The sequence below is a fragment of the Neofelis nebulosa genome, chromosome 14, assembly GCF_028018385.1.
Source record: "Neofelis nebulosa isolate mNeoNeb1 chromosome 14, mNeoNeb1.pri, whole genome shotgun sequence".
NCBI lineage: Eukaryota > Metazoa > Chordata > Mammalia > Carnivora > Felidae > Neofelis > Neofelis nebulosa.
In genome coordinates, this window is record NC_080795.1 from 82807092 (window position 1) to 82832970 (window position 25879).

Sequence of the window (25879 nt, forward strand, 5' to 3'; positions counted from 1 at the left end):
CGCCACCATCCCTGCCCCAACTTGTTTGAAGTTGCCCAGCTGAGGTGCTCCAGGGAGCTCCAGCCAACAGCCCCTGTGGCCCCAGGCCACCTACTTGTGCCGATGAATGATGGCATTGAAGAGGCGGCCGTCACGCCAGCTGGAAGTGAAGTTGTCACAGTGCAGGCCCTGGTAGCCCTCCACCATGCGCTGCGACCACAGCAGCAGCTTCTCTTTGGCCGTCATGTCCTCCGACTGCCCGCTCACCTGGATGTCCGAGATCTGCCCCACACAGCGGGCAGGAGGCAGGACCTCAGCCACACAGCCCGCCTGGCACCCCTGACCTCTCGTCCGAGCACACGGGAACCGCCGGGCCAGCTGAGGCACAGCGAAGCCTCCGGGGGTCCCTCCCACGTCAGGGGAGCCACTGGGACCCCCATACCTCAGTGCCACAGGCCTAGGCCACTCCAGCCAGCGGCTGCCACAGAAGTGAGAGCACCCAGGCCCCACTGCCATCACATGGCGGGTACCTTGGGCACCTCCCTGGGTTGATGGAGGCTGGGCCCAAGGAGAGCTGCTGCCCAGGAGCCCCAGGCCTAGAAAAGGCTGTCACCGCCAGGGTGGGGGCTGGATCAGCCCCCTCTCCTGCTGCAGGCTCAGGGGAGGGTCCTGGGTCTTGGGGGGTATGGCTGGCCTCCAGGCCCACACTTAATCCAGCCCTTCCAGCCCGGGTCTGTCAGCCTGTCTGTCTGTACACCCGCCTGCCTGTCCCCACTGTCTGTCTGTCTGTCTGTCTGTCTGTCGGCCTGCCAATCTATGTGACTCAGCTGCTGTGCCAGCCAGCCTGCTCAGCTCTCAGATTTGCGGCTTCCTGTGCGGCCGGGGCAGGCAGGGGTGAGTCAGCCAGCGCAGCGGATGCTTCTCCAAAACCCTCCCCGGGGCAGGGGCTGCATGCACAGAACGCATTCCTCTGCAGGGAGGCTCTGCGGGCCCTGCCCAGCTGGGGCCAGAGGGCACAGTACAGGCAGGCCTCGCAGAGAGGCCTGGCCCTCAGGCCATGGCGCAAGGACTGGGCCGGGGCGCGGTGCAAGGCTGGGAGGCTGGGGGGGGGGGGGGGGAGGGGGGGGGGCCAGGACGCCAAGGGCCCGGGCCCCCAGGCCACAGCCCCAGAGACTCCACCTGGAAGTGCAGGATGATGGTCCAGATCAGGCCGAGGGTCAGCTTGGGGTTGCCGTCGGCGATGTCATCGTTCCTGATGTTCACCAACTTCACCTGCGAGCAAGCTGCCCTCAGTCACACCTAACTACAGGCCGCCGGGGAAGGGGGACGGCAGCCAGTGGCCGGGTGGGCAGCCTCACCTGGCGGTGTCGGAGGTAGTCCAGGGCGATCTGAACGTTCTGCAGCTTGTGGAAACGCATCCTCCCCTTCTCCCGGGGCTGTGGGAAGAGGCGTGGCCGGTCAGCGCCCACAGAGCCCGCCACGGCCCCCATCTGCCCACGGCACCCCCAGGCGTCCGTGGTAACTGCACCGAGGTCTTCCCCCGTGGGGCAGCAGCCCTTCCCACGTCCCCGCGCACCCTCCCCAGCTGGAAAAGGGAGGCCAGGCCCAGGCTGTGGGAAGGAAGGAAGGGGTGGGAGGAGACAATAGCCAGGAAGCCGAGGGTGGAGGGCAGTGGCACACGGGGAGGCGTCCTCCCGGCCCCGGCTGGCCAGGGGTGGCAGCCCGCCCCCCACCGTGGGCCCCAGGCCCGGCCCCGGGCAATGCAGCAGGCAGGACACGAGGCAGCTGGATGCACAGCCATCTGCCCCGCCAAGCGCCAGGCACAGGTCAGGCCAGACGGGCCACCAGCCCCAGGTGAGCTGGGCTCCCAGCCTTGGGGAGCCCATGCGCTGCCTTAGCCAGCAGGCACGACCACTCACCAGGCGCGAGCTCCTGATTACGTCCCGCTCTCTTGGCTGCCCGGCCAGAGCAGGGCATAGGGTAAAGGGCAGAGGCCAAGGTTCACAGTCCAAGCAGCAGAGAAACCGAAGCAGAGCAGAGCGTGAGGTTATGGGTCGGGGCTCCGACACGGAGACCAGCGGGGCCGTGAACCCGCGGCACAGGGATCGGGGCCTCTCCCAGGCTGGGAGACACAGCAGGGGCCGCGGCCGGGCTGGACACGGACGGGGTACGTGGGAAAGGCCCCAAGGAAGGAAGGAAGGCAGGCAGGGGTATCTGGGTGAAAGGCAGGCGGGGCTCCAGAAGGGGCAGGTGGGCAGGCGCACGCACCAGGCTGTCCCCTGAGAGGACCTCCAGCAGGGAGATGAGGTTGTGGCCATCACGGAGGTCTTCGTACAGGTCACTGATGTGTCTCTGGGCCTGTGGGGACAGAGGAAGCGGGCTGGCTGCACCTTCCCCACAGCCACCAGCAAGGCCCCAGCAGGGAAGACAGGCAATGACCCCCGCCCCCCCCAGGCCCCGCCCCCACAGAGGCACCTACCTCTGCCCTCCAGTGCTACAGGGAGAGCAGGAGAGCCCGGAGAAGAAGGAGGAAGAGGAGAGGGAGAGAGACAGGAGGCAGGAGCAGCGCGGGGGAGGGCAGGGAGAGGACAGAAAATAACAGGTTTCAGAGATGAAAAGATGAGCTCCCAGGCCGACAGTGGGGGCAGCCCTTGTTCTGGCAGGAGGGCCAGGGGCACCCTCCGTCACCCCCACCCTCCATGTCCCCTGCCCCACGGCCACGTGTGCGCGCGCACACACACATGCACACGTGTGCCCGCACACGCCACCGACCTTGATGAGGTGCTTGTTGACCCACTTGGTGAAGGTTTTCTTCTGCACCCGGTCCCGTTCATCTGGAAGAGACAAGACCAGGTCCCCTGAGGCCTGGGAGAAGCCACAGGAGCCCCTGGGAGGGGACCACCATGCAGACACAGTGGGTGGCACCCCAAGAGGACCTCAGGATCATACGCGGAGACCCAACCCCCCCCCCACGTGGACTGGCAGACACTCAGGTGCCCAGGCCCCCCGCCCACCCTGCCCACGCAGGGGGGGCCTGGGGGTGCTAGGCACACGGAGAGCCTGCCGCTGCTCAATCCCCCTATTGTCTCCCTCTGGGGATGGGAGGGTCCAGAGCTGGCAGCCACACCCAAAGCCCACAGAGTAAGTCTGGCCGGCCCCACCCCCACATGCTGCCTCTGCAGACCTGAGCAGAAACTTCTCCCTGCCAGGACCCAGGACCGGTCAGGGGCGTGGTGAGGGGGAAGCCGTATCTTCCCAACAGGGCAGCGGACTTCACCAGGCCACAGAGAGCCCCCACCCACCACGGCCCTATACTCCAGATCCAGAGGCCACTGCCCGCCCTGCCAGCACGGGCCGGCCCGCTCCCCGCACGGGTGGCTACCTGCCCCCCTCCCGGCCCTGCACCTGCGCCAGGACTCGAGGCACACCCACAGCCCAGCCCAGCTCACACTCTGCCCCTCCGTTCAGACCCTCTCGGAGAGGGGCCCCACCCCCACCCGGTGCCAGGCTTCCCGCAGCAGGAAGTGGGCCCTTCCTGCCCAGTGGGGAGCGCCCACTACCTTTCTTGCCCTCTGAGGCCCTGAGCACGGCCAGGTAGAGGTTGTCCTCCGAGCTGGTTCTCTTGTGCCCCAGGCTCTCGGGCTCAGGCACACGGAGCCGGTGCTGAGACATGGTGGCGCCCGCCCCTTCGGCGCTCGGTCCCGAGGCCCCAGGTGCTGAGCTCCGGCTCTCGTGGCACACGGGCGGCCCTAGGCTGGCGCCCCACCGGACTCACAGGCTAGCGCAGCGCCAAGCAGAGTCGGTGTGGCCACTCCCTGCCCGCTGTGCTCCCTCTCGGGGCTGGCCCCGCCCCGGGAGCCCCACCCCGCCCTGCCCACCCCCCGGAGGAGGGAAGGAGGAAGGTAGCCCCTCCCCCCCAGCCACACCCTTGGCCCCACAGACACAGGAAACCCAGGGGTTTCCTCACCCACCCGGCCAGCCACAGTCCCCGGGGGGGGGGGGGGGGGGCGGGGGGGGCGCCCAGGGGTTCGAGGGGCACCTCCTGGTGCCAGGACCACACACCATGCCCTGGACCACCCCACCACAGGGAGCGGTGCCCCACAGCCCACACCTCCTTTCTGAGCTTAAATCCAGGACCACCCCTCGGCCTGCCCACCTTGCCGGCTAGGACCCCAAACTGAGACACGGCGGGCTGCGGGGCCGGCTGCCCATCCTTTTCTCGAGGCCCGTAAGTCATCCCTCCTCATAGACCTACGCACCCTGGGCCTGTGGCCCCTGCCCCCTGCTAGGCTCCACTACAGTCCCGTGCGGGCCTGGCCCTTTCCGAGCTGCCCACCAGGCACATCCCGGAGCGGTGCCCCCGTTGGGAGGCAGAGCGCACGGCGGGGCAGGAGCGGGCACATAGCTGAGCGTTGACTCATCAGGCAGGACCGCCCAGCCCCAATCTGCAGGAACTCTGCCCCAAGTTGGGGGGAGGAGGGTATGCAGGGGGCTGTGGGGAGCATGAGGGAGGGGGGCCGCCAGTGAGTCAGGGCTGGGGAGGGGGCCCCAAGTTCGGTGACTCACGGGAAAGGAAGCCACACCTGGGGGCTGTTTGCAGTCGGGCGGGGTTCACAGATAGCAGCTATTAAGGATCGTAAAGGTGGGAGGCAGAGCAAAGGGTGCAGGGTGCTGCCTGGCTCCCTCCGCTCTCGGACAGACCCGCCTATGGCCGGCACCAGGGCTGCCCTGGGGCCGCTGAACCAGCCACAAGAATTTTCCAGTCGGAGCATCCGGCTTGATGTGATCCAGCTGTGAGCCGCTGCCCCCCTACCCTGAGCCTCCCAGCCAGTGTTCCCGGAAAAGCTTACCCCACCCCCGACCGTGCTGCCCCGCTGTGGCCACCGGAGGGCGCCCAAACACCAAGGGGGCAAGGGGTACTCAATCGCAAGGAGCTGGTTACAACCCTGCCCCTCCACATCTGTGACACAGCCAGACCCCCAGGGCTCTGTCCCGTCCCAGGTCTGGAGAGAGTCCCTCAGGCTTGGAGCCCGGACTTGGAACCTGGCTTGAGGTCCAGCACTATGCACCCCACACCCCCAACCGGGCAGGGCCTGGGGAGGTAAGGCCACCTGGGGAGGCTTGGCTCAGCCTGGCTCGGCAGCCCCCACGACCCCACCACACACCAGCTCCTGACCCTCCAAAATCCCAAATCTGACCCCCCACACACCCTCCCGGCCCCTCCCCAGGTTTAGAGCCTGGAGAAAGGCCTCTTCAGAGGACCCCCCAGCCCTAGCAGGGAACCCGAGTTCAGGCCCCTCCTGAACACCTGCAATATGCAATCTCTGGGCTGGTAACAGGGGAGCGGGGTCCCTACTGGCAAGGGTGCGGGTGTCACTCTGGTGAGGGGCGGAGACACCTCAGGTCCCTGGTATGGGTCAGGAGATGGGAGCAGGGAATTCTAGGACAAGCAGGAACCAGGAGTCAGGGCCTAAAGTCCGAGACTTGTGTGAGCCCCCAGCCCAAGTCCTTTCTCCAGTTTTCTACCACTCGGGGTCTGCAAGGATGCTGGGAGTGGGGGCAGCTCCCACACCGGTTCTGCAGGAAGCTCTCCCGGTTCCGCTGCCTCCTTCCTCTAGACTCCTCTCCCACCACCTCCAAAGCCCTTTTCTCCCGCCTACTCCCTTCTCCCCCCCCCACCCCCACCCCCGCCAGCCCCTTGACCGTGGCTGTGGTGAGAGACTCCCTCCCCTGTCCTTTACATTCAGATCTTCAAACCAATAGGCACTCCCTTCCAGCCGGGCCACAGCGGCCTCCGACACTGCAGAGGACCTCAGTCTGCACTCCCCAGGAAAACACCCCCCCCCCACCGCGGCACTGGTGCTCCCGTACAATCGCTTGACCCTAGTACTGTCGCGGGCCACAGATTTTCTGGCACCAGCCAGGGTCCCCTAGAGCTGCCCATGACCCTCTGCGAGGTATCGTCGCCCCCTTTTACAGATGTGGAGACTGAGGCTGGAGGTCCCACAGCTCGTGAAGACGCTCTTGGGTTGGAAAACCTACAGGCCGAAGAGAGCCCCGCCCTCCCTCCCTCCTCCGGCGTCCGGACAGTCTACGGCCTGGAGCCCGAGGCAAAAAGAAATCGGGGCCGGAGCCCAAGCCGGCCCCGCCCACCTTCCCATCCCCCTTCTCAAGAGGAGGAACAAATCGGGCCAAGGGGACCTCGCCGCCTTCCTTCCCAGGTGTTTCCGGAACAGAGCGTGGGGGCGGGGCTGCACCTGGGCTGGGCTCCGCCCCTTCCCGGTCCGGGAGACGGTGCCCCCCCCCCGCCCCCCGCCCCTCCCACCCCTGGCAGCCTCACCCACCTACGCAGCACAGCTGCCCATAGAGGTAGCCCCTGCGGGCCTGCTCGCAGCCCCCGTCCAGCCAGCACGGCCGTTCCAGCACCACCTCCTTCCGCAGGGCGAAGGCACCGCCCGCCCGCCCGGTGCCGGCCGCAGCCATGAGCGCGGGCGCCCTGGGGTCGCCCACAGCGAAGCGAGGAGGACGGCGCGCAGCCTCTGCTCCACAGCCCACGCCTCGAGGAGGCCGGCAGCGGGCGCACCGCCCAGACCCGAAGAACCTGCCCCTAGCGGGGCGCCCCGCCCAGCGCGCCGGGAAGCCGCGCCCCTACTTGGAAGGAGAGGACCCCGCTAGGCCTGGGGGGCCGAGGGCAGAGGGAGGCTGCCCGATAGAACAAAGGGGCATGGGAACTCGAGGGCCGCCCAGGTTCCCGCGGAGGGGAGCCTCGGGGGACGCCCAGGCGCCGGGAAACTCCCCTAGGCTGACGCCCACGGGACTACGTTCCCGGAGGCGGGCGGTTGGGGACCGCGCAGGGAGCAGCGTCTGAGAACAGCCGCGAGCAGAACAGAGGCAGCAAAGCCCCGAGGGAGCACTGCAGGGCAGGATCCAGGGTGGCGACGGCAGAGAAACCCCTTCCCCACGTGGGGGCAGGGAACAAAGTGGGCCGAGGGAGGGAGGAAAGGTCACTTCTAGGGAGGAGAAGCCCTGACCCGGCGCATTTTACTGGACGCCCCTGCAGCTGAGTCACCAGCCGTTCCCCAGTCCCCAAAGCCACGCCTAGAAGCCCCATCCTGACTCAGGCCTCCGGTCTAGCGGCTCTGGCACCCAGGCTGAGACTGGGCAGACCCTCCAGGGGCAGCTCTGGACGCCCTCACCGCAGGCCGAACCCCGCACCCTGTCCACCCAGGCACAGACCAGAACACAACTCCAAACCCCGGTTAGGACAGCCCCTCAGGCCCGAAGCCCAAGCCCCAGGGCCCCGCCCACCCGGCTCCATTCACTGGAGGCGGGCCCCACCCCATCCTGTGCCGGGCAGTCCTGGCTGCTGCCGCTGCTGCTGCTGCGGGCTGTAGCCCAGGGCGGGTGACTTTGAGCAGGGGGAGGGCAGAGCGCAGCCTGGCTGCCTGCCCCTTGGCAGTCCTGGACCCTGACCGAGGGCGCTCAGACACCTGCCTCACCTCGGAGGCTCTGCACAGGCCCAGCCCCACCTCAGTGCCGGGCAGGAGCCTCTCCCAGGCCCTTGCCCTAGGACACTAGCCCTGCACCTGCCCTACACCTGCCAGCTGTGCAGAGGCCTCCCTGGCAGTGGGGGCGCTCCTCTCCTGCTCACGGCCCCAGTCTGGAGCCTCCCCAAACTCCTCCTCTCCCACCAGGACAGGGTTCCAGCCTGACAGAGCCTCTGAATCCTGGCCCCACCCCAGGAAAGCAGGCAGGGTCTTCAAAGCAGCAGAAGAGATGGAGGGGAGGGGTGCGGGATGGGGCGGGGGGACTCCGCTCTCCCACCGTGTGCAGTGCTGGGGCGTAGCTCAGGGACAGGAAGGGGAGGGCACAGGGAAATGCAGGGGTTGGAGGGAGGCGGCCCCTCACCCTGCCCCGCCTCCAGCCCCCAGGGCAGGGGCGGTGGCCGGAGCCCGCTGCCCAGGCGCGGCCCAGACGGTAGCTGCCACAGGCGCTTACCTTGCACTTCCTGCCCCCGCCAACGCCCCCTGCGCCAGTGCCACACGGCGGCGAGGGTAACGACGTGGCCCACGACCACCAGTGACGGGAACAGGCTGCCCGAGGGCTCCATGGCTCTGGGGCTGCACGGCTGTGGGCAGAGCGGGCGGAGCCTCCCTTCCCTGCCTGGAAGACGGTGGAGGGGGGGGGCGCCCGGGGCCTGTGACCGCCCTGCCTGCAAGACCGCCCTACTGTACCGTCTGCCTGGCGCCCCAGAGACGAGTGCCGTCCACAGCACCAACTGTGCTCCCGCCCGCCTCCTCTGCCTCCTCCCTCCCGGCCACTCGGAGGTCCCCACCCACCTCCCACAGCGCCCGGCTCAGCTGTCCCTACGCACAGCTATCACGCACAGCTATCACGCTCAAGGTTAGCTGGAGCTTTAACCCCTGCTTACCCACAGCCACACCCGCCCGGAGGAGGGGCCTGTAGTGACGCAGAGCGCCCCCCCCCCCAGCAAGCCCAGCCAGCCTCTGCACACCCCCCCCAATTCCTCCCCAGGAGAGTGACTGCAGTGTCCGAACACCCCACTCTGCCTTCAAGGGTGCCCTCTGGTGATAGCTGCCAGGAGCCCAGCAGGGGGACAGGCGCCCATCAGGGGGAGGCATGCCAGCACCCCAGGCCCCGCTGGCCCCCCAGGCTTGCAGCTGACCCAACCACCCTCAATGACAAACACCCCCACAGAGCCCCAACGCCCCCAGGTGGGCCCGCGAACAGGGTCTAAGGGAGGACCAGGGTGATGGCCTGGGAGGGCAGGTCGTGTGCGGCGGGGAGTAAGGTCGGAGCCTCCTGCCAGTGCCCCCAGGGACTCCTGCTGGGCTCTCACAAAGCTTTCAAAGGCTGCCCACCTACCCGGCACGATCTTCATTAGGGACAGCAGCGGGAGCCCACGGGGCAGACGGGCAGTGGGAGCAGGCTGTGGAGAGGGTCACAGACCCCTCTGAGGCGGCCGCGAGCCCCGCGGTGGCGGTGGGAGGAGGGCACGGCTGGCCGAGCCGCTGTCAGCAGCACTGCCTGTGTCCATGGGGGGAGGGGAGGGGTGGGCAGGGGGCCGGAGGGGGGGGTGGGGGGATATAAATATCTGAGAGCAAGCGAGGCCGTCATTCGTCCAGACTTAGAACATGACGTGCGACGCTAGGGCACTGGGGCCCAGGCCTTCACCCGAGTCCAGTCTGGCCGTCGGCACCACCCCACACTCACCCCCCAGGCTCCTGCCCGTGATTCTAATAATAAGAAGCCACCTGGCGTCAGGCTGTGCCTCAGAACAAGGCCTAGCACGGGCATTCAAAGCCTGAGGGGCTCATGTCGCCTGGGAGGAGACGCAGTCCCTGCCCTGCCCAACCCCGCCAGCCTTTCGGGGTGCCGGAAGTAGCGGGGTGCACTCGGGGAAGGCAGGGAGACACCGATCCCTTTCTCCCAGAGGGCCCCACCACACAACTCACTCCACACAACACCAGGTCTGGGAGAGACAGGACAGCCTCCCCAAGGTCACACCCCCGGCCAGACACCCAGGTGGCCCCAAACTAGGCTGGGCCACAGGAAGCTGGCCAGCCCCCTCCCCTCCCCAGGCTGCCCCTAATGCTGCCCTGGCCTTACCCCAGAACCCTCGGCAGCCTCCCGTGTGCAGAAGCCTGGGGCCGGAGGTCCCTGTCAGCAGGCATGCCCAAGCCACATCCTGGACTGACCGGGACCTCAGCGTCGGGGGAGGGGGGGAACAGGACATGGGGGTCACCCTCCTACCATTCCCCTCCCAGGTGCCCTTGGGCCCTGGCAGACAAAGGGTTAAGGGTCGGATGGAAGGGTTTGCATCCTATTTTGTAGCATTTCCTGTGTGTCAGGCACCATTCGATTTCAATTCTCAGAGAACCCCACAACGGAAGTCTCATGCCGTTACCGCATCGTACAAACGAGGAAACTGAGGCACAGAAAAGTGAAGAGCTTGCCCTCGGTCACACAAGGCTGTGCTTTGAGCCCAGGCAGTGTCTGCCATGTGTGGTCCCTCTGCAGCAAAGGGCAGCGAACCACCCTCGGCCTCCGACTGCTGGGGTACAGGCACCGTGGTCCATCTGGGGAGGACCAGGAGCTCTGAGGAATGGGCGCTGGGCCCCCAAGCCTCCTGGAGACCGAACCTGCATTTCAGAAGCTCAGCAGGCAGCTGAGGGAAGCCTCAGAGGAGCCCGGGGGGGGGGGGGGGGGGGGGGGGGGGGGGGGAACCCACAGACGTTGGGAGGACGGGCCCCTGAAGGCTGGAGTGGGCGGCCTCCTGCACCAGACACGCTCCCAGGCAGCTCTGAGAGGGAGGCTGGCTCATCCCTGCGCCTCCTAGCTCTGATGTCCCAGGCAAGTCCAGCAGCCTCGAGCCCCCAGGGCCCCAGACACAGGCTGCCTGGGAGATCCCCGTCCAGCCCTGCTGGAGCCCACGTGCCCATGGCCCCCCACCCGGGCCCTGCTCTACCTTGGCCGAGCTGAATCAGCTCCTCCATGCTGTACCTGTCCATGGCGGCCGAGCTCGGGCCAAGCCGCGGAGGCAGCAGAGAGGAAAGGCAGGGGTGGCAGGAAGGAGGGAAGGGTGGGAGGCGGAGGGAGGGCTCACTCCGGCCCCGGCCTCCCCACCCAGCTCTGGGAGCGGTGACTCCTCCTCACAGCCACCCCTTAGTCAGTGACTGGAGCAGAGCTGAAACCAGCAAGGCCCAAGCCCAGTGGACCAACGGGTCCAACCAGCCCAGGTGGGACAGTGGATGGGCCTGCCCGAAATCCCGGAGCCTCAGTGCAGCCGACAGGGCCCGCCAGTCTTGCCCGCTAATGCCCGCCTGGGCATCCCCCTCCCCCCCAGCCTCCACAGGCCCACTGGCCCTGCACTTCCCCACCCTCCTCAACACCCTCATTCTCCCAGGCCCCAAGGCTAGCCCCATCCTCCTCCGCAGGCCCCACAAGGAGCTCAGTCCCAGCCCCCCTGGTCTCCAGCCTAGGCAAATGCCACACATGTGTCCCTGCCTCTCCATTCCCACGAGCTGAGCAAGACCCAGGGAAAAGCCCATCTAATCCTGCCATAACTCTGCTTTCAAAACCCACTGGAGTTCTACAGATGCCGCAGCAAACGTGCACAGACAGGGACCCAAAGCCGGCGGCTGCTGCAAAAACCTGTCCCACCACGTGGCGCCACACGGCCATGAAGAGAGCAAGTCAGTGGTGTGTAGAGTGCGGTCTCCCTCTGGGACAGGAGTGCCACGGGGGAAAGCCAGGGTGCGCTGGGGGTGGGCGGAAGCAGTGCCGTCAAAGGCCGCTCGCTTCCACTGCCGGAAACGGCTCCAGAGCTGCGCTGAGCTGCTCGTGTGGAATTCTGAGCTGGGCCAAGCGTCACTATTTGAAATGTCAATGAAATTCGGATACCAAAGCCCACGGCCCCCACTCTCCACCACACAAGGGAAGCTCAAACTCCTGCTCCCACCCCGCCCACCCTCCTGCGGGGACCACCTTCCTACGGGACTGCTCTTGCTTGGAGTAGGAGCTCCCCAGCGGTCAGGCGCAGCTCAGGACACCTCCTCAGGGGGATCTTCCCTGATTGCTCCTAGAGCTACCTCCCCCTGGCTCATTCCTCATCCAGTCCATCCCCAGATGCTGGGGGCTTGGTTTGGGTCTGGCCGACATGTGGCCAAACGAGCAGTGGATGCCTTCCCACGAGGTTGAGCAGACCACCAGGGCTCCCAGGTGGGGACAGAGGTGCAGCAGGGCACGTGTGACTGCCCGCGGCGCCCACGGCTCCTTGGCCAAGTCTGGACAGGCAGAGGCGGCCCACTGGCCGAGGCCACTCTGGTGATCGGTGCAGTGGGCCCCACACACCCCTGCCTTCCCCTCCTACCAGCTGACTGGAGAGGACAGAGCCAGCAAGGAAGGGGTCCGTGTGCTCGTTATTGTAAACTCTGAAAAGCTGGCAATTCTAGGTGCAGCCCGAGCACGGAGCCATCACAACCCCACAGACGAGGAGGTACCCGCACCACGGCCGGCACGCAGCATGCCCGAGGTGCCCCCGGCCAAGGGTGGCCCTCAGGTCCGGTGCTCGGCCCTCGGGGAGCCCACACCCGCAGGCCTGACTCAGCCTGGAGCTGGAGTTCATTTCCTGTTGGAAACGCTGAGCGGCCGCCTGTGGCCGCGGCCGGGAGGCAACACTGAGTCACCTCCACCAGGGCTGGGGGGTGCCCTCCTCTCTGCCCGCTGCAGCCACACCCAGTCCCCCATCCTGGCCCCGCCACCATCTGCCCGCCCAGCCTGGCCACGGACGAGGAAGGAAGGGGAGAAAGGAAGGAGGAGCCTATACTCCACACACCCACGACCCAAGACAGGGAGAGCTCAGGGGCTCCGCGGCAGGGATGAAAGGACCCCTGGGCTGGGACTTGGCCACTGAAGGCCAGTCAGTGCTGACCACGCACCCCGCCAATCGCTCGTCTCCTTGTGGGGGATGCTGTGACCCCCCCAACAAGAGTTGGGAGAGGCCACGCAACTTGTCCAAGGCCACGGGGAAAGCCCAGAGACCATCCCTCTACCCCACCACCTCACTGATCCTCCCAGATGAGCTCCCAAGGCACAGCTCTAGCAGGACCAACCCACACCAGACCAGAACTGGGTCCCGCTCAGCACCTTGGACCTGCACCTCGATCCCTTGACCCCCATCCACCTGGCAAACTCTTGCCCACCCCGCTAGCCTCAGGCCAGGCCCCTTTCCCAGCCCCTTCCACACCAGGTTCCTCCCCAGGTGAGAAGACACAAAGAAGGAAGCAGGAGCCAAGCCTGCCTTCTGCTGGGGCACCAGGGCCACCCCAAATCAGCACCAAGGCCAGTGAGCTCTGAAAGTACATGTGTGAGCCTCACGCTCCGTGGGACACCAGTCATCTGCCTACCTGGGTCCTGCCAACGCAGGTGCTTAGGGACGGAGGATGACACAGAGGAAGGACGCCGCAGGGTCACTTGGCGACCCCTGGGGCCCTAAGACCTGTTCCATCCTCTGTGACCCGGCTTCCACCGGAAAGGGTCTGGGCCCGGTGCCGCCACACCCTGGACACTGGTTTGCCAGGCAGTGCGTCTGCCAGCTGTCTCCTCCTCTCCCCCAACCTAGAGCTGCCCCCTCGGCCCTCACCAACTCCAAGCCGGCCAGGCTCCCAGGAACAATACCGCATCACGAAACCATATGGGCCACAAAACCACGGGGGCAGCTGTCACCCCCCCCCCCCCCAAGACAGACTCAAGGCTCAGAAAGGTCAGCCAGTTCACCTGGGCTACGCTGCTGGAGAGCAGTGCCCCCCGCATTATTCCGGCTCCTCCCTGCAAGCTACGGCCTCCAGCAGAGAGGGCCTAGGGGCAGACAGGAGTGAGCGGGGCACAGGCACAGGGCAGTGCTGGGGAGAGAGGCTAGCTGGTGTGGGGCAGGGCTGTGCCAACAGCTGGTCCTGCCAGTCCAGGCTTTGCGAGCCCCACCCCTAGCCCGAAGGGGAGCCTGGGGCTGGGCTGGCAGTGGCCCACCCACCCCAAGGTCCTCAAGCCGGGAGGAGGAGCCACGTGGGTCCAGCACCAGGGCGCCCGGCACCCTCGGGCAGAGACAGCACCACCTGCTGGTGTGAGCGAAGCTCCCCCATGTGCACTGCCACCCCCAGCCCACCAGGGCTGCGCCCGGGCACCCCCTTCCCATCCCCCAGGGCTGGGGGCAGGACGCAGCTGACCTGTGGCTGGGGCAGGCTCCGGGCCAGGCCTCACCAGGTTCCCCGGGGCGGTGGCGGGCACCACGGGGGGCTCAGGTGCCCCCTCCTCAGGCTCCTTCCGACGGTAGACCCGCCGCTCCTCACGGGCAGGGTCCTCAGCGGGCAGCGGCCCCCACTTTGGCGGGCAGCCCAGGGGCCCCTGCACAGACTGCACATGGGGGGCGCGCCGCGCAGGCATCACCATGGCGACAGGGCGGCGCACGCGCTGCAGAGAGGCGGGCACGATCTCCGGCGGCAGGTGCAGGTACTGGCGCAGGTGGGCGATGCCCTCGTTGGTGAGGTACCAGTAAAAGTGGCGCCAAGCAAAGGTCTCCCGCACCAGGCCCCGGGCCCGCAGCGAGGCCATGGCGCACATGACCTGCAGATTGGTGACGCCGGGGACGTGAGGGTGCAGGCTGCGGGGCCTCCGATCCTTCTTGGCCACCATCACGCCTTCACGGAAGAGCACCTCGTAAATGGCCCGCAGCTGGTCCAGCGGCATGAGCATACCCGCCACCATGGCTGCCAGAGCCCCAGAGGCGAGGGTGACGGGCGGGGCACAGGGAGGAGGTCCACAAGGCACCTCGGGACCGGGCGAGACGGAGGCTGGCAGGCGGGCTGGGCTCGAGGGCACGGGCTCCGCGGCTTGTGGCTGTCGAGCCGGGCTCCCTGGCTCGCTGAGATTCCGGCCGGCACTGCCGCCTGCCCACCGCCTGCGCGAGCCTCCCGCCGGCCCGCCCTCCCTCCGGGACGCCCGGGCCGGCCCCCTCTGACTCAGCAGCATGGGCGGCCCCTCCCACCCACAGCCCCCGGGGCCCCTCGCAGAGTGGGGGGCCCCCTCGCAGAGTGGGGGGCACCTTGCCATGGCAGCCCCCCCCCCGGCAGGCCCCCCCTTTCCAGGCCCCACAGCTCCCGCGTCAGAAATTACGTCAGTTTCTAAACACTTCCTTCAAGGTTTCTTAGACTAGGGGGAGGGGGTACCACAGTGGCTCCGGACCTGGAATCTACAATGGTGGCAGAATAGGCTGGGGGGGGGGGGGGGGGGATAGGAGGGGAGGGGGGGCTCAGGCTGGGGACCCAGTTCAGGGTTGTGGTCTCAGGTTTCTCGGACTCACGACGATCTGAAGGCAGGATCTGAAGGCGGGTACCGGGCTGTCTGGGCCTGGCGGGGCACTAGAGGTCTGAGGGGAGAGCTGGGGTCTTGGGGGGCAGAAATCTGGATGGAAAGCTGGGGTCTTGGGGAGCAGAGGTCGGAGGGGGGACCGCAGTGGCACGTGGACAGGCGGGCTTTGGACACCACTGGCCGCTGTCCATCACACAGGCAAAGAGACAGAGCCCCCACCTCCAAATGCCAGGCTCAAGACGGTAGCCGCCCTCTTTAACACTTCCCATGCCAGGCCAGATCAAAGGGGACCCCGAAACACTCTGAGCAGGGCACAGGGGAGGGGTGTCTGAGCAGCCCCAGGCCAGCTGTTGGAAGCCAGAAACTCTCAGCTGCCACAGGAAATCAAAGTCACCAAATCCCTGCCACCCCAGGCAGGCCTGGTGCCCCTACTGCCACACAGACGCCCCGCCCTGGGTGGCCTGAGTGCCCCTGCCCGTGGACCAGCGGGGAAGGAGTAGGGGGAGCAGCGCCACACCAGAAGCCGGTCAGGGGCCCAAGTCAAAGGGGGACCAACAGCAGGGTCCAGGAGCTGCCCGGTGGGGCCTTGGAGCCGGAGCCGGCCACACCCATCAGTCACTTCCAGGCTCCCACAGCTGAGGACCCAGCCGTGGATGTCCTGTGCCTCCCCGCATTCTTCCACGCCGTGCTGCCCCGACCCGCACCCAGCCACGCTCTCCCCTTCCCCCAAGCCGACACACCCATTCCCACCAAGCGCCGCTAACCCGGGAACTGATTATAAATAGGGCCAACAGGGCGGGGGTGGGGGATCCCGAGGTGGGAGGCGCCCGTGGGCAGGCGGCCAACTGGCAACGGGTGGGGGCGGGTTTATGGGGCGGTTGCCATGGCACCGCAGAGCCGGGGCCAAACAGCACCGCCCCCACCCCCCCACTCATGCACACATATACATTCACACATACATGCACACGCACACTCAGACACACACACGCGTGCGCCCAGTCTTGGCGGACGCGGCTGTGGAAACTGAAGACGCAGCCAACCGTCCGGTCCGCACGGCCCCGCCCGCCAGCTCACTGCGGCGCCCTCCCCCCTCCCCCCTCCCCCCCGCCATCCGCCAGTCCCCTGCAGCCAGCCGGGCAGGAAGCCGGCCAGCCCACACGGCGACGGGCTCCGGGAGGACGCACCGCTAGCGCGGCGGTGGACACGTCCACGCCCCTTCAGCCCAGGGGCGCCTGCGGGCCCTCGCGGCCACCCGGGCTGGGGCTTCGAGAACCAGCGGCAGCTGTGGTTCGGGACAGCAGTCCCCCAGCGCTCCCCCAGCCCTGTGTGCGAAGAGCTCGTCCACTCTCCTGACCTGTCCCTCGGCCCTGCCCCCCAGACCTCCTGCTCTCCCCTGCCCACCCATAGCCCCTCACTCACCTCCTGCTCTCCCCCCATGCCTACCCCATGTCATCTTCCTGATTTCCCGACCTCATCCCCCCAAATCCCCAAGCCGCCCCCCAAGCCAACCCATGCCCCCCACTCCCAAAATGATTCCGAGCCACCCCAAGGCCTCCCAAGCACTTGGACCTAAGGTCTCTCCTCCTACACGGGCCTGCACGAGGTGGCAGCCACGTGGGGCTCCGCAGAAAGGGGGCGGGGCATGGTAGGGAATCCCCCTCCCTCCCAGCAGCCCGGGCGCCCCCAGCGGCCGAGGGGAGCAGCAGGTAGGAGCCTGGAGCAAGATGTTCGCGGCAGCTTCCGCTGCTCCGCCACACCGCTCCGCCCGCCCCCCCCCCCCCGCTCGCCCCTCTCCGCGCCTGGGTGGGGGCGCCCCCCACAAAGTCCCAGGGCTGGAAGGATGCCCCCTTTCTGCCCCGCCCCCACCCTGCAGAACCGCAGCCGCAGCGGCTGATTCGGCGCCGGGAGGGCCAGCGCGGGTAGGCAGGGCGGCCTCCTCCCCTCGCACTCCGGGCCCTCCAGGTTTCCAGGGCAACCAGTCGGAGCCCTCCGGCAGCCCCCGGCCCCCCCACCCCGGAACAAAGAGCCGCAGTGTGGACTTGCCCGGGGCCAGCCCGCCTGGCGCCTCCCCGCAGTGATACCCACTGCCCTGGCCTGTCCCCTCGGACGCTGGGCTTGCAGGGCGGCAGCGGGGCGGGGGCTCCGCAGAGTCCGGGAGGAAAAGGGGCGGACCCGCAGCAAAAGCCAGAGCTCACCTCCGCCCCGCCCCCGCCGCTGCAGCAGCCCGCCCCGCCCCCCGACGCTCGCTGCAGGGCCGCAGGGCTGCGGCAAGAGTAGCCCCCGGCCGACCCCCGGCGGACCCCGACCAGCTGGAGCCCTGGCGGTGCACGGGCCTGGGGGCTCCTGCGGCCCCAGCTCCCTATCCCCAAGGCTACTCCAGGGGCAGCAGACCTTGACCGCGGCCCTGCGCGGGGCTGCACGCAGCTGGAGGTCACTGCCTGGTCCTCGCCCCCTGGCTCGGGCCCCGGCCCCGGCCCGCACCTTTGAGGGAGCTGATCTCCTGCTGGATGGCTCTCGAGGGGTCCATGTCTCCGTCGGGACTGAGGGCGGCGCGGCTGCCGCCACGCAGAGTCCAGCCCCGCAACGCACTGCCCGGGCCAGAGCCGCAGCCTGGGGGAGGAGCCGAGAGGCCCGGGGCGGGGCTTGCCAGTCAGGGGCGGGGCTTGGGCTGATCGATGCGCTTGGCACCGCAGCCCTGGCGCAAGCCCCCGCGGCGCGCCGCCCCCACCCTCCAGCCCCCACCTCGTGCGGCCAGACCCCGCTAACTCCAGCCAGACTGCCGGGCCCTAGGTGCGCTCCGACGGCCCACCCCCGGCCACCGCACAGTCCCTCACAGTGCCCTCCGGCTCGTTCGTGCACGGCCACTCACTCCTTGCAGGAGATACCCACAGGTCTGAGCCGCTCCGCGACCTCCTGGACCAGCACCCTGGTTGCGGCGGGTAGGTGGATCCCACCAGGGCAGGAGCCGGAGGCCTGCCGGCAGTGGTACCCCAGGACCGTAAATCAGCCCCTTCACCACCTTTCACGCCGCAGCGGCTCTGCCTCTGCCCACCCACCCCCCTCTCCCCGGGAGGCCAAGCCCTCCCCCCCCCCATTCTCCTCTGGGCCACCTCACTCAGTCCTATGACTCAAGATGTTCTCTCTACTCTGACTGCTAGGGTTTCATGTCCAGCAGGACTCCACACTGCACCCCAGCCTCCAGCTCTCCACTCAGCAGATCCCAATCAAGTTTGTCTTGGGATGCCCTCGTCCCCCCAGCTCCAGGTGCACCTCTATCCACCGTCCACAGTGCAGGCCACCCCCCTGGGGCTACTGTGCAAGCGCACGTCCCTGCATGGCCAGCCCCACAGGTCCTGGGGCTCTACCTTCCAGCCTGTCCACCACTGCCACCATCAGTCCAGGCCCCAGCACATCTCCCGGCTCCCCCCACCCCTACTGTCGCTGTCGCTGCTGAGGGGGTCAGTCTCCTAAGCCACAGCAGAAGACTGTCACTGCCAGCCTCTGGGGCAGAATGCGGGCATTGGCACTGGCAGGGCGGGGCCAGGGTGGAGTCTATATCGTTGCACCTCACAAAGCCATAAAGCAGGAGCCGTGCCCACACCTAAGATGTCAGCCCCGGGTACACCCTGCCTTCCCACGCTGGTCGTGTCCTGTTGCCACAAGATGTGGCCAGCCTGCCTCAGTCTCCTTCCAGGCCGGGCCACCTCCTCCAAGCAGCCACCCTTATTGGCCTCAGGCCCGCTCGTCAGGTGTGTCCCAGACCTTTCACTGGTCCCCTCACATGGGGCTGCCCACCTGTAAGTGGCCACTGCAGTCCCCTGCGCTACGTGCAACTGGGGGCTTCCAGGAAAGTGGCGGCAGCCGGAAAATCCAGTGAAGAGGTGTCTTCAGCCTGCTGCTGCTGAATGTGCCTTAAACAGCAGCTGCAGTGTGGCCTCCAAAGTGGGGAGCAGCCACGCAGACCCTGGAAAGGCTCCACAGGACACACTGGGCCTGTTCTTTGGTCCCTTCTCAGAGCAGGCTTCCCAGAGGAAGGGGCAGTGACGTCAGAGCCAAAAGACAGGCTGCCTCTAGCAAGCAAAGGAAGACAGACCACTCATGCAAAGGCCCAGAGAAAGAGGAGAAGAGTCCGGTCAGCCCCAAAGACTAGAGACCGCCAGAGCAGGGAGAAAGGGGCTGGAAAACAGCTGTCGGTGGGTTTCACCAAGCTAGGGAGGTCCCTCAAACTACCTTGGACAAGGGCCCCGGGGGCAAGAGATATGGGCAGTGAGGAGGAAAGGGCGCAGGTTATCCAGGTCCCGTGGGAGAGACGGGAAGGTTCTGGCCCCCCCTACATCCTCAGCCTTTACCGACCTCGCTGCCCAGGAGCTCATCTCCAGGTCCTCAACAGGGCAGATGGCCTGACCCAGCAGCATGGCTCTCTCATGCCCAACTAGGGCCCTAGCAGGTCACCCGGGCCACAGACTCTCACCCCAAGCGAGGCCAAACCCTCTTGAAGCTTTCTGCAAATTCCAGGAGGCAGCACACGCCCTCGGGGTCCCTGGGACCTGAGCTGAGCCCTAACACCACAACCAGGTGCTCCCTCCTTCCCAGCACCCCCATCTCGAACAGGGCCCTCCTCACAAGTCGCGGAAGACGCTGACAGGCTGAGTCATGGGCCAGGGCCAAGGAAGGACCCTTGCCCCTGCCCCCACGCAACCTCATCTCCCATCTGGATAGTCCTACTGCTCCCAAGACCCCACCCGCCCTCAGCCTGGCACTCCTCCCTATGGTTCCCCAGTTTCAAACCTGCCCCCCACCGCCCCACGGCAGCCTGCGCTGCTGGGGCCCACAGCAGGGGATCCAGGCAGTCCCACACAGGTCCACTTAGGGTCTCCGACAATCACCCGGCGAAGGCCTGGCCCAGTGAAACCCCACAGACTGTGCCCTGCAAGTGTGAGCACGGGGGCCGTCTCGCCCCACAGCCATGGCCCAGAGTCTGCCTACACCCCGGGAAGCTTCGGGCCAGGGCAGGAGCCAAACGTCCCGCCTGGGAAGCCGCCCCTTGCAGGATGATGACAGCAGGAAGCCAGCCAGGCCAGCCGCTCTGGGAGGCCCCGGGGAAGTCTAGGCCCACTGCAGCAGCAGGCTGGGTGCCCGCCAGGGCTCCCGGACACCCTGGCGAAGGCTTTCACCTTGGGCCCTGTCCAGCTGTCTCTGTGCAGCCCCGCTCAAGAACAGCATGGTTACCAGGCATCTGCCAGAGACTGCTGCGGGATGCCGGCTCCCACCCCCACGTCCCCCGCTCCGTCATTCTGCCCTCAAATATCTTCCAACGCCGTCCTCGTTCCCACCCCCAGCGCCTCCACCGCTGCACGGGGCCTGGCGAGCACCTCTCTCACCTCCTGGTGGCCCACGCTGTCCCACTTCCAGGACTCTGCCAGGTCCCTCCACAATCCTGCTGCCCACCCCCACCACCACCACCTGGGCACCTGGGCGGCTCAGTTGGTTAAGCGTCTGACTTTGGCCCAGGTCATGATCTCACGGCTGGTGGGTTCGAGCCCCGCGTCGGGCTCTGCTGACAGCTCGGAGCCCGGAGCCTGCTTTGGATTCTGTGTCTCCCTCTCTCTCTCTCTACCCCGCTCTCACTCTGTCTCTGTCTCTCAAAAATGAATAAAAAACATTAAAAAAAATTTTTTTAATGTAATAGAAAAAACCCCTTCATTAGCAATGCTAGATATAAACCCCTCTAGAATGAGACAAAAATCAGAACTGAAGTGCAGAAGGGCCCCCCAGGCATAAAAACTGGGGCCCACGAAGCGGGGACTCATGCTCCCCCAGCTCACCCCTGCATTCATGCTAACTCCAGCTCTCATCAGCCCTCCCCCTGGGACAGCCACCTCAGCCCCTCACTCACGGAGCAGCAAGGTTCCTGGTCTGCCTGAAGCCCTACGGTGGCTGCTGGGTGGGCGGAGGGAGGGGCTCTACCGTGGGTGCCGTGGGTGCCGTGGGTGCCGGGCAGGGAGAGGAGGGAGTCCCCAGGGACTGCAGCAGACTCAAGTGCAGGACCCAGCAAACATCTCAGAAACCCCTTTAACGCTGTGTGAGAACAGAAAACGCCCACCTGCCTCCAGCAGGGCAAGCACGTGAGAAGACTTCCTAGCTTGTCCCCTCCCACCCACATGCAGCCTGGGAGTCACCATTGCTGGCTTCCTGTTTATTCCTCTCCAGTTTCTTTATGGAAAATCAAGCAAATACAAGCACGATTCTTGATTTTTCTCCTTTTAACACAAAAAGTGACACCTCCCGTGTCCTGTCGGACCCTCGATTTTCCATCAGTACCCCCACCCCACCCCCGGAGGCCTGTCACCCGGGAGGCCCCTCGGGAGCATGGTTCCCAGCGGTGCTTGATCTGATCAGATTGGATGGGATGTGCACCGTCACTGGCTTGGCTCCCACAGCTTCACCAATACAATCCAGAAATCCAAGTTTTTGGATTTTTGCCAATCTGATAGGTAAAAACTGGTATCTTGATGCAGACAAGCCTTACATTTTACACACCACTGACCCAGAAATTCTATTTCAAACGAATGTCACAGATACACCCGACAACCCAGCTCCAAAGCCACTCCTTGCAGCGAAAAGCAAAAAATTAAAACAACTAAAAAACCAAAAATAACCCGAATGTTCTCTTAGAGGGCATTAGTTTAAATAGGGTGTGGTTACCACACAAAGGAATATTATGTTACATGATATCATATTGTAAATAAATGTTATAGAAAGATGTTCCTGTTGTGACACTAAGTAGAAGAGAAGTTACATGTGTCTAAAAATACTCTATAATACCAAATTATAAAATTATAAACTAAACCGTACTACAAAATGCTATGCATGTTTGTTTGTTTGTTTTTTTTAAACAACAAGCACAAAATAAAGAGATGTGAAAGTTTTACGATACATCAACCAACACTGGAGGGACACTTGGGGGGAGGGCTTGGAGTGGCGACCCCGAAAAAGGATCTTTTCACGTCTGAACCCCTGGTGCCTACAACCGACTGTGACCTTATTTGGAAATTGGGTCTTTGCAGATGTTACTAAGTGAAGGGTCTCAAGATGAGATCACCCTGGATCACGTGGGTGGGCCCTCAACCCAGTGGCAGGCGTCCTTAAGAGAGACAGAAGAGACCCTAGGAGGAAAAGCCACAGAAACCAGGCAATGCCAGCAGCCACCAGAAGCTGGAAGAGGTGAGGAAGTCCTCTAGAGCCTCCCAAGAAAGTGTGGCCAACACGCTGACTTTGGACTTCTAACCTCGAACAGAGTCGATACATTTCTGGTTCTTAGACCACGTGTTTGTGGCGATTTGCTACGGCAGACCCAGGAGACCGGTTAAGGTTTTGTTATGGGGCACGGTGAGCAACACCTAAGAGTGTGGACGAGGCTTCGGAATCGGGCAGTGGACTGAAGAACGTGCCGGAAAAAGCCCGGGCTGCGGTGAACCACTGGTGGAAACCCAGATGCTGGAGGCGATGCTGGTGGGGACTCAGAAGGAGGAGAGGGACGCGCACTGGAAAGCGGACCAAGGAGACCCCTATGGAACAGCGGCGGGAAACGCGACTGGACGCTGTCCTGCTGCTAGGTGGAGGCCGAACTTGCGAGTGGTGAACTTGGACCTTTAGCCGAGGAGATTCCCGGGGGAAGCGGGAGGGGTGACCCACCTCCTCTTGCAGCGTATGGGAAAGATCAGAAAGATAGAGAGGAAAGACACAAGTTGTGGAACGGGCTGTTACGCAAAAAGGGAACCGGCACTGATGACCCAGGAAGGTCACAACCTGTTCAGATGGCAGAACGTGTACCTGGTGGGAAGGCGGGCCCTGGAGAGAGTGCCAAGGCCGCGACCACACAGCCCCCTGCCGACCAGCTTAGACGTCTGGCCCCCTGGTCCAGTCAACCGTCTCCGCAGAAGCCGGGAACGGAGAGGGGTCACCCAGAAAAGTCCCGTGGAGAACCCTCTTGTCCGGAGCCACGGATCCCTGTGACACACAAGGTCTGTGAGAATGTTGTAGGAGCAGAAACACCACCAGCTGGGACGGAAGGGGGCAGAGGCAGGATGCAAGGACGGAAGGTGGTTAGCATTCTCATGTGCTCACAGGTTAGCTCATGGGCTGCCCCGCAAGGACAAGGAGTAGGGGACCCCAGAGCAGAGGCCAGGGGCGGAGGCCGGACAGCAGAGCATCAAGCCAGAGAGGAGTTTTCTCAGGAATTTGCCCTGTGGGTTCAAACTTGCTGGGGACTGGTCAGCCCTCTATCCCTTTCTATTTCCCCCCTTTCGGAATGGGGGTGTCTATTCTATGCCAGTCCCACCACCGTCTTCTGGAAGCGTTAAGACTGGCTAGTTTCACAAATCCACAGACAGACAGGAGTTTTGCCCCAGGGACCATATCCAGACCCTCACCGATATCGGATCAGATGAATGTAGCCTGTACGTGACAGACGTGGATTTAGGGGGGCGGGGGGCACTGGTTTCAATGGTGGTCCCCAAAACACGTCTGCCTCCAAATCCCTAGAGCCCACGAATGTTATCGTACTTGGAAAAGGGGGGTCTTTGCAGTTATAATTAAGGATCTTGAAATAAGATCGTCCTGGATTGCTCAGGGAGGCCCCAAGTGCAAGGACACGTATGCTTACAAGAGGCAGAGGAAGGACACAGGGGGAGGCCACGTGGAAGACGGAGGCAGGTACTGGACAGAGGCCATCACAAGCCAGGGAACGCCAGCGGCCACCAGGGTCTGCCCCAGAGCCACCGAGGGAGCACGGCCCTGCCGATACCTGGATTCTGGACTTGTGGCCTCCAAAGGGTGAGAGAGTAAAGTTCTGTTGTTTCGGGCCACCGGCCACCGGATGCTGGCAACTTACTCCAGCAGCCACAGGAACCTACCACAGGGCCGTCTGTCCTCGTCAGCAGGCGCGAGTTGCTAAGGAGACAACAGCAAAGCCCACCCACGTCCCTCAGGGCCACCTTGGTGCCTATTCTATAAGCTTTCCCTGCCTCCTTTCGCCTAAGAAGGAAGGGGGAAAGGATACGTTTCAAAAGTTCAAAATACACACTCACTTGAAAAACCAAAGAACGGAAAAAAAAGACATAAGAGACACCTCTTTCTGGTTTCCCACAGCTGCCTCACACCTGCAGTCCTGCACCCCGCACCCTCTGGGGGGTCTCCCCTAACCCCACCGTCCTGGCCACCAGCCTGTCTGAACCCAGACCCCAGACCAGCTACAGCAGACACCTTCTAGAGTCTTCCTTTCCTGCAGAATTGGTTCCGGATCTGTCCCTGGCCCTGGAGCCACAGCGGGCAGCAGAGTGTCCCCCCCATCCTGTCCTTAGCCCCACAACCCCTCTGCCTCAGGACGGCAGTAAATGTCCCTGCCAAGAGCTGACCACCTGGACAGGACAACCCTTCTGCAGCTAAGCCAGGCCCCAAGCTGTCCTGGTGCAGAAGAGGGGAGGAGAGGAGAGAGAGCAGGCCCCACAGCCTCCTGTTCCACATCTTCTGAGTGGGCACCTTCCTCCCTGCTCACCCCACATGGCCCTCAATGGCAAGGGGTGATCACATTCAGCCCCACACGTGCGGACGGGCCCAGCACCCCACGGTGCCCACGACGCCGAAGGCCACAGATGCCCCTCCGGGCCAAGGCCTCCCCTGCCCCAGGGACCTCAGGCCAGTGCTCCGCCTGCCTCCTCTCTGTCCTGGAGGACGTCCTCCCTCCCACACCGCTTACAGCCCCACACGACCCTTCTTACCCCTCAGCACCTCCAGCCAGATGACATCCCCAAACGGATCTCACCAAGGCCCCCAGTGTCCCTTATCATCAAGTGTTGGGCACTCTTTGGGCCTCATCCTGCTTGAGACCCCTCGCCCAGGCAGCCTTCTCCTGGTTTGTCACCCCTTCCCCGGGGCCCCCAGTATAAGGCTCTGCCCCTGCCCCAGCCCCCGGCTCTGCTTGTCCAGCTGCCCCTGAGCTCGGAGCATGGGCCTCTTCTCCTCCTTGTGGGGGCCCTGGGGTGCTGTCCCCAGCCTGGCCTCCGCCTCCCAGCGTCCCCGCGTGCTCACTCACCTGCAGCCCGGACGCCCTCGTCCACGCTCCCGTTGTCCCGCCCTCTGGACCACCGCCCACCAGCACCCCGCCTGCCGCCACCTCAGCACCTCTGCGCCTCTCCTCAGCCACTTGTCTGGGGGCACCCAGGAGTCACCATGCCACCAGGACCCCCACAGGGCTCCGGCTGGGGGCCCGCCTTTCCCTCCCCTCCGTCCCCTCACTTTTAAGCCACGCTTGTCACATAACACAGGTGCAGCAGGACACAGACCTGGCCCTCAGAAAGCTGTCTGGTGGGAAAGGAGATATTTAAAGTCCTCTTTGTCACCCACCAACCCAAGTCCGGACCCTGAGCGTGACACCCCAAGGCTCCAGCCCACCTCTCAGCCCAAAGCAAATGCCGACGGATTCAAGAGGTTTCGTTAGAAAACAAAAACAAGGGGCGCCTGGGTGGCTCAGTCAGTTAAGCGGCCGACTTTGGCTCAGGTCATGATCTCGCGGTCCGTGAGCTCGAGCCCTGCGTCAGGCTCTGTGCTGACAGCTCAGAGCCTGGAGCCTGTTTCAGATTCTGTGTCTCCCTCTCTCTGACCCTCCCCCGTTCATGCTCTGTCTCTCTCTGTCTCAAAAATAAATAAATGTTAAAAAATAATTTTTTTAAATAAAAAAATTAAAAAAAAGAAAACAAAAACAAGCATCAGAACTGGAAGAAACTCTCAACAAATGTTTATGGTTTGTTTGGTTTTTATTTTTTAGAGAGACAGAGCACAAGCAGGGGAGAGGTGCAGAGGGAGAGACAGAAGCCCAAGAAGGCTCCACGCTCAGGGCAGAGCCCGACATGGGGTCGATCCCACGACCCCGGGATCAGGACCTGAGCCAAATCAAGAGTTGGACTCTCAATCAATTGAGCCACCCAGAAACCCTCAGCAAATAGATACTTTTTAA

The 25879-nt window shown here is 64.7% G+C and overlaps 1 protein-coding gene across 17 annotated transcripts in view; it reads right to left on the minus strand.

Annotated features, from left to right (window-relative positions):
- PLEC (plectin) overlaps positions 1-25879 on the minus strand; it is a 56276-nt gene that overhangs the window by 21115 nt on the left and 9282 nt on the right. For 3 of the 17 annotated variants that reach the window (XM_058699398.1, XM_058699385.1, XM_058699393.1), the window contains 5 exons: positions 2752-2813; positions 2248-2337; positions 1338-1415; positions 1159-1251; positions 95-261 (listed from right to left, as the gene is read on the minus strand). In XM_058699398.1, coding sequence (XP_058555381.1) covers positions 95-261; positions 1159-1251; positions 1338-1415; positions 2248-2337; positions 2752-2813 — 490 coding nt within the window. Of the gene's footprint in view, positions 1-94; positions 262-1158; positions 1252-1337; positions 1416-1898; positions 1935-2247; positions 2338-2751; positions 2814-3539; positions 3792-6323; positions 6549-7977; positions 8215-8865; positions 8997-10468; positions 10527-13724; positions 14441-17346; positions 17451-25879 lie in introns of those variants that run through there. The other 14 variants (XM_058699384.1, XM_058699390.1, XM_058699394.1 and 11 more) reach the window with 13 other exon arrangements.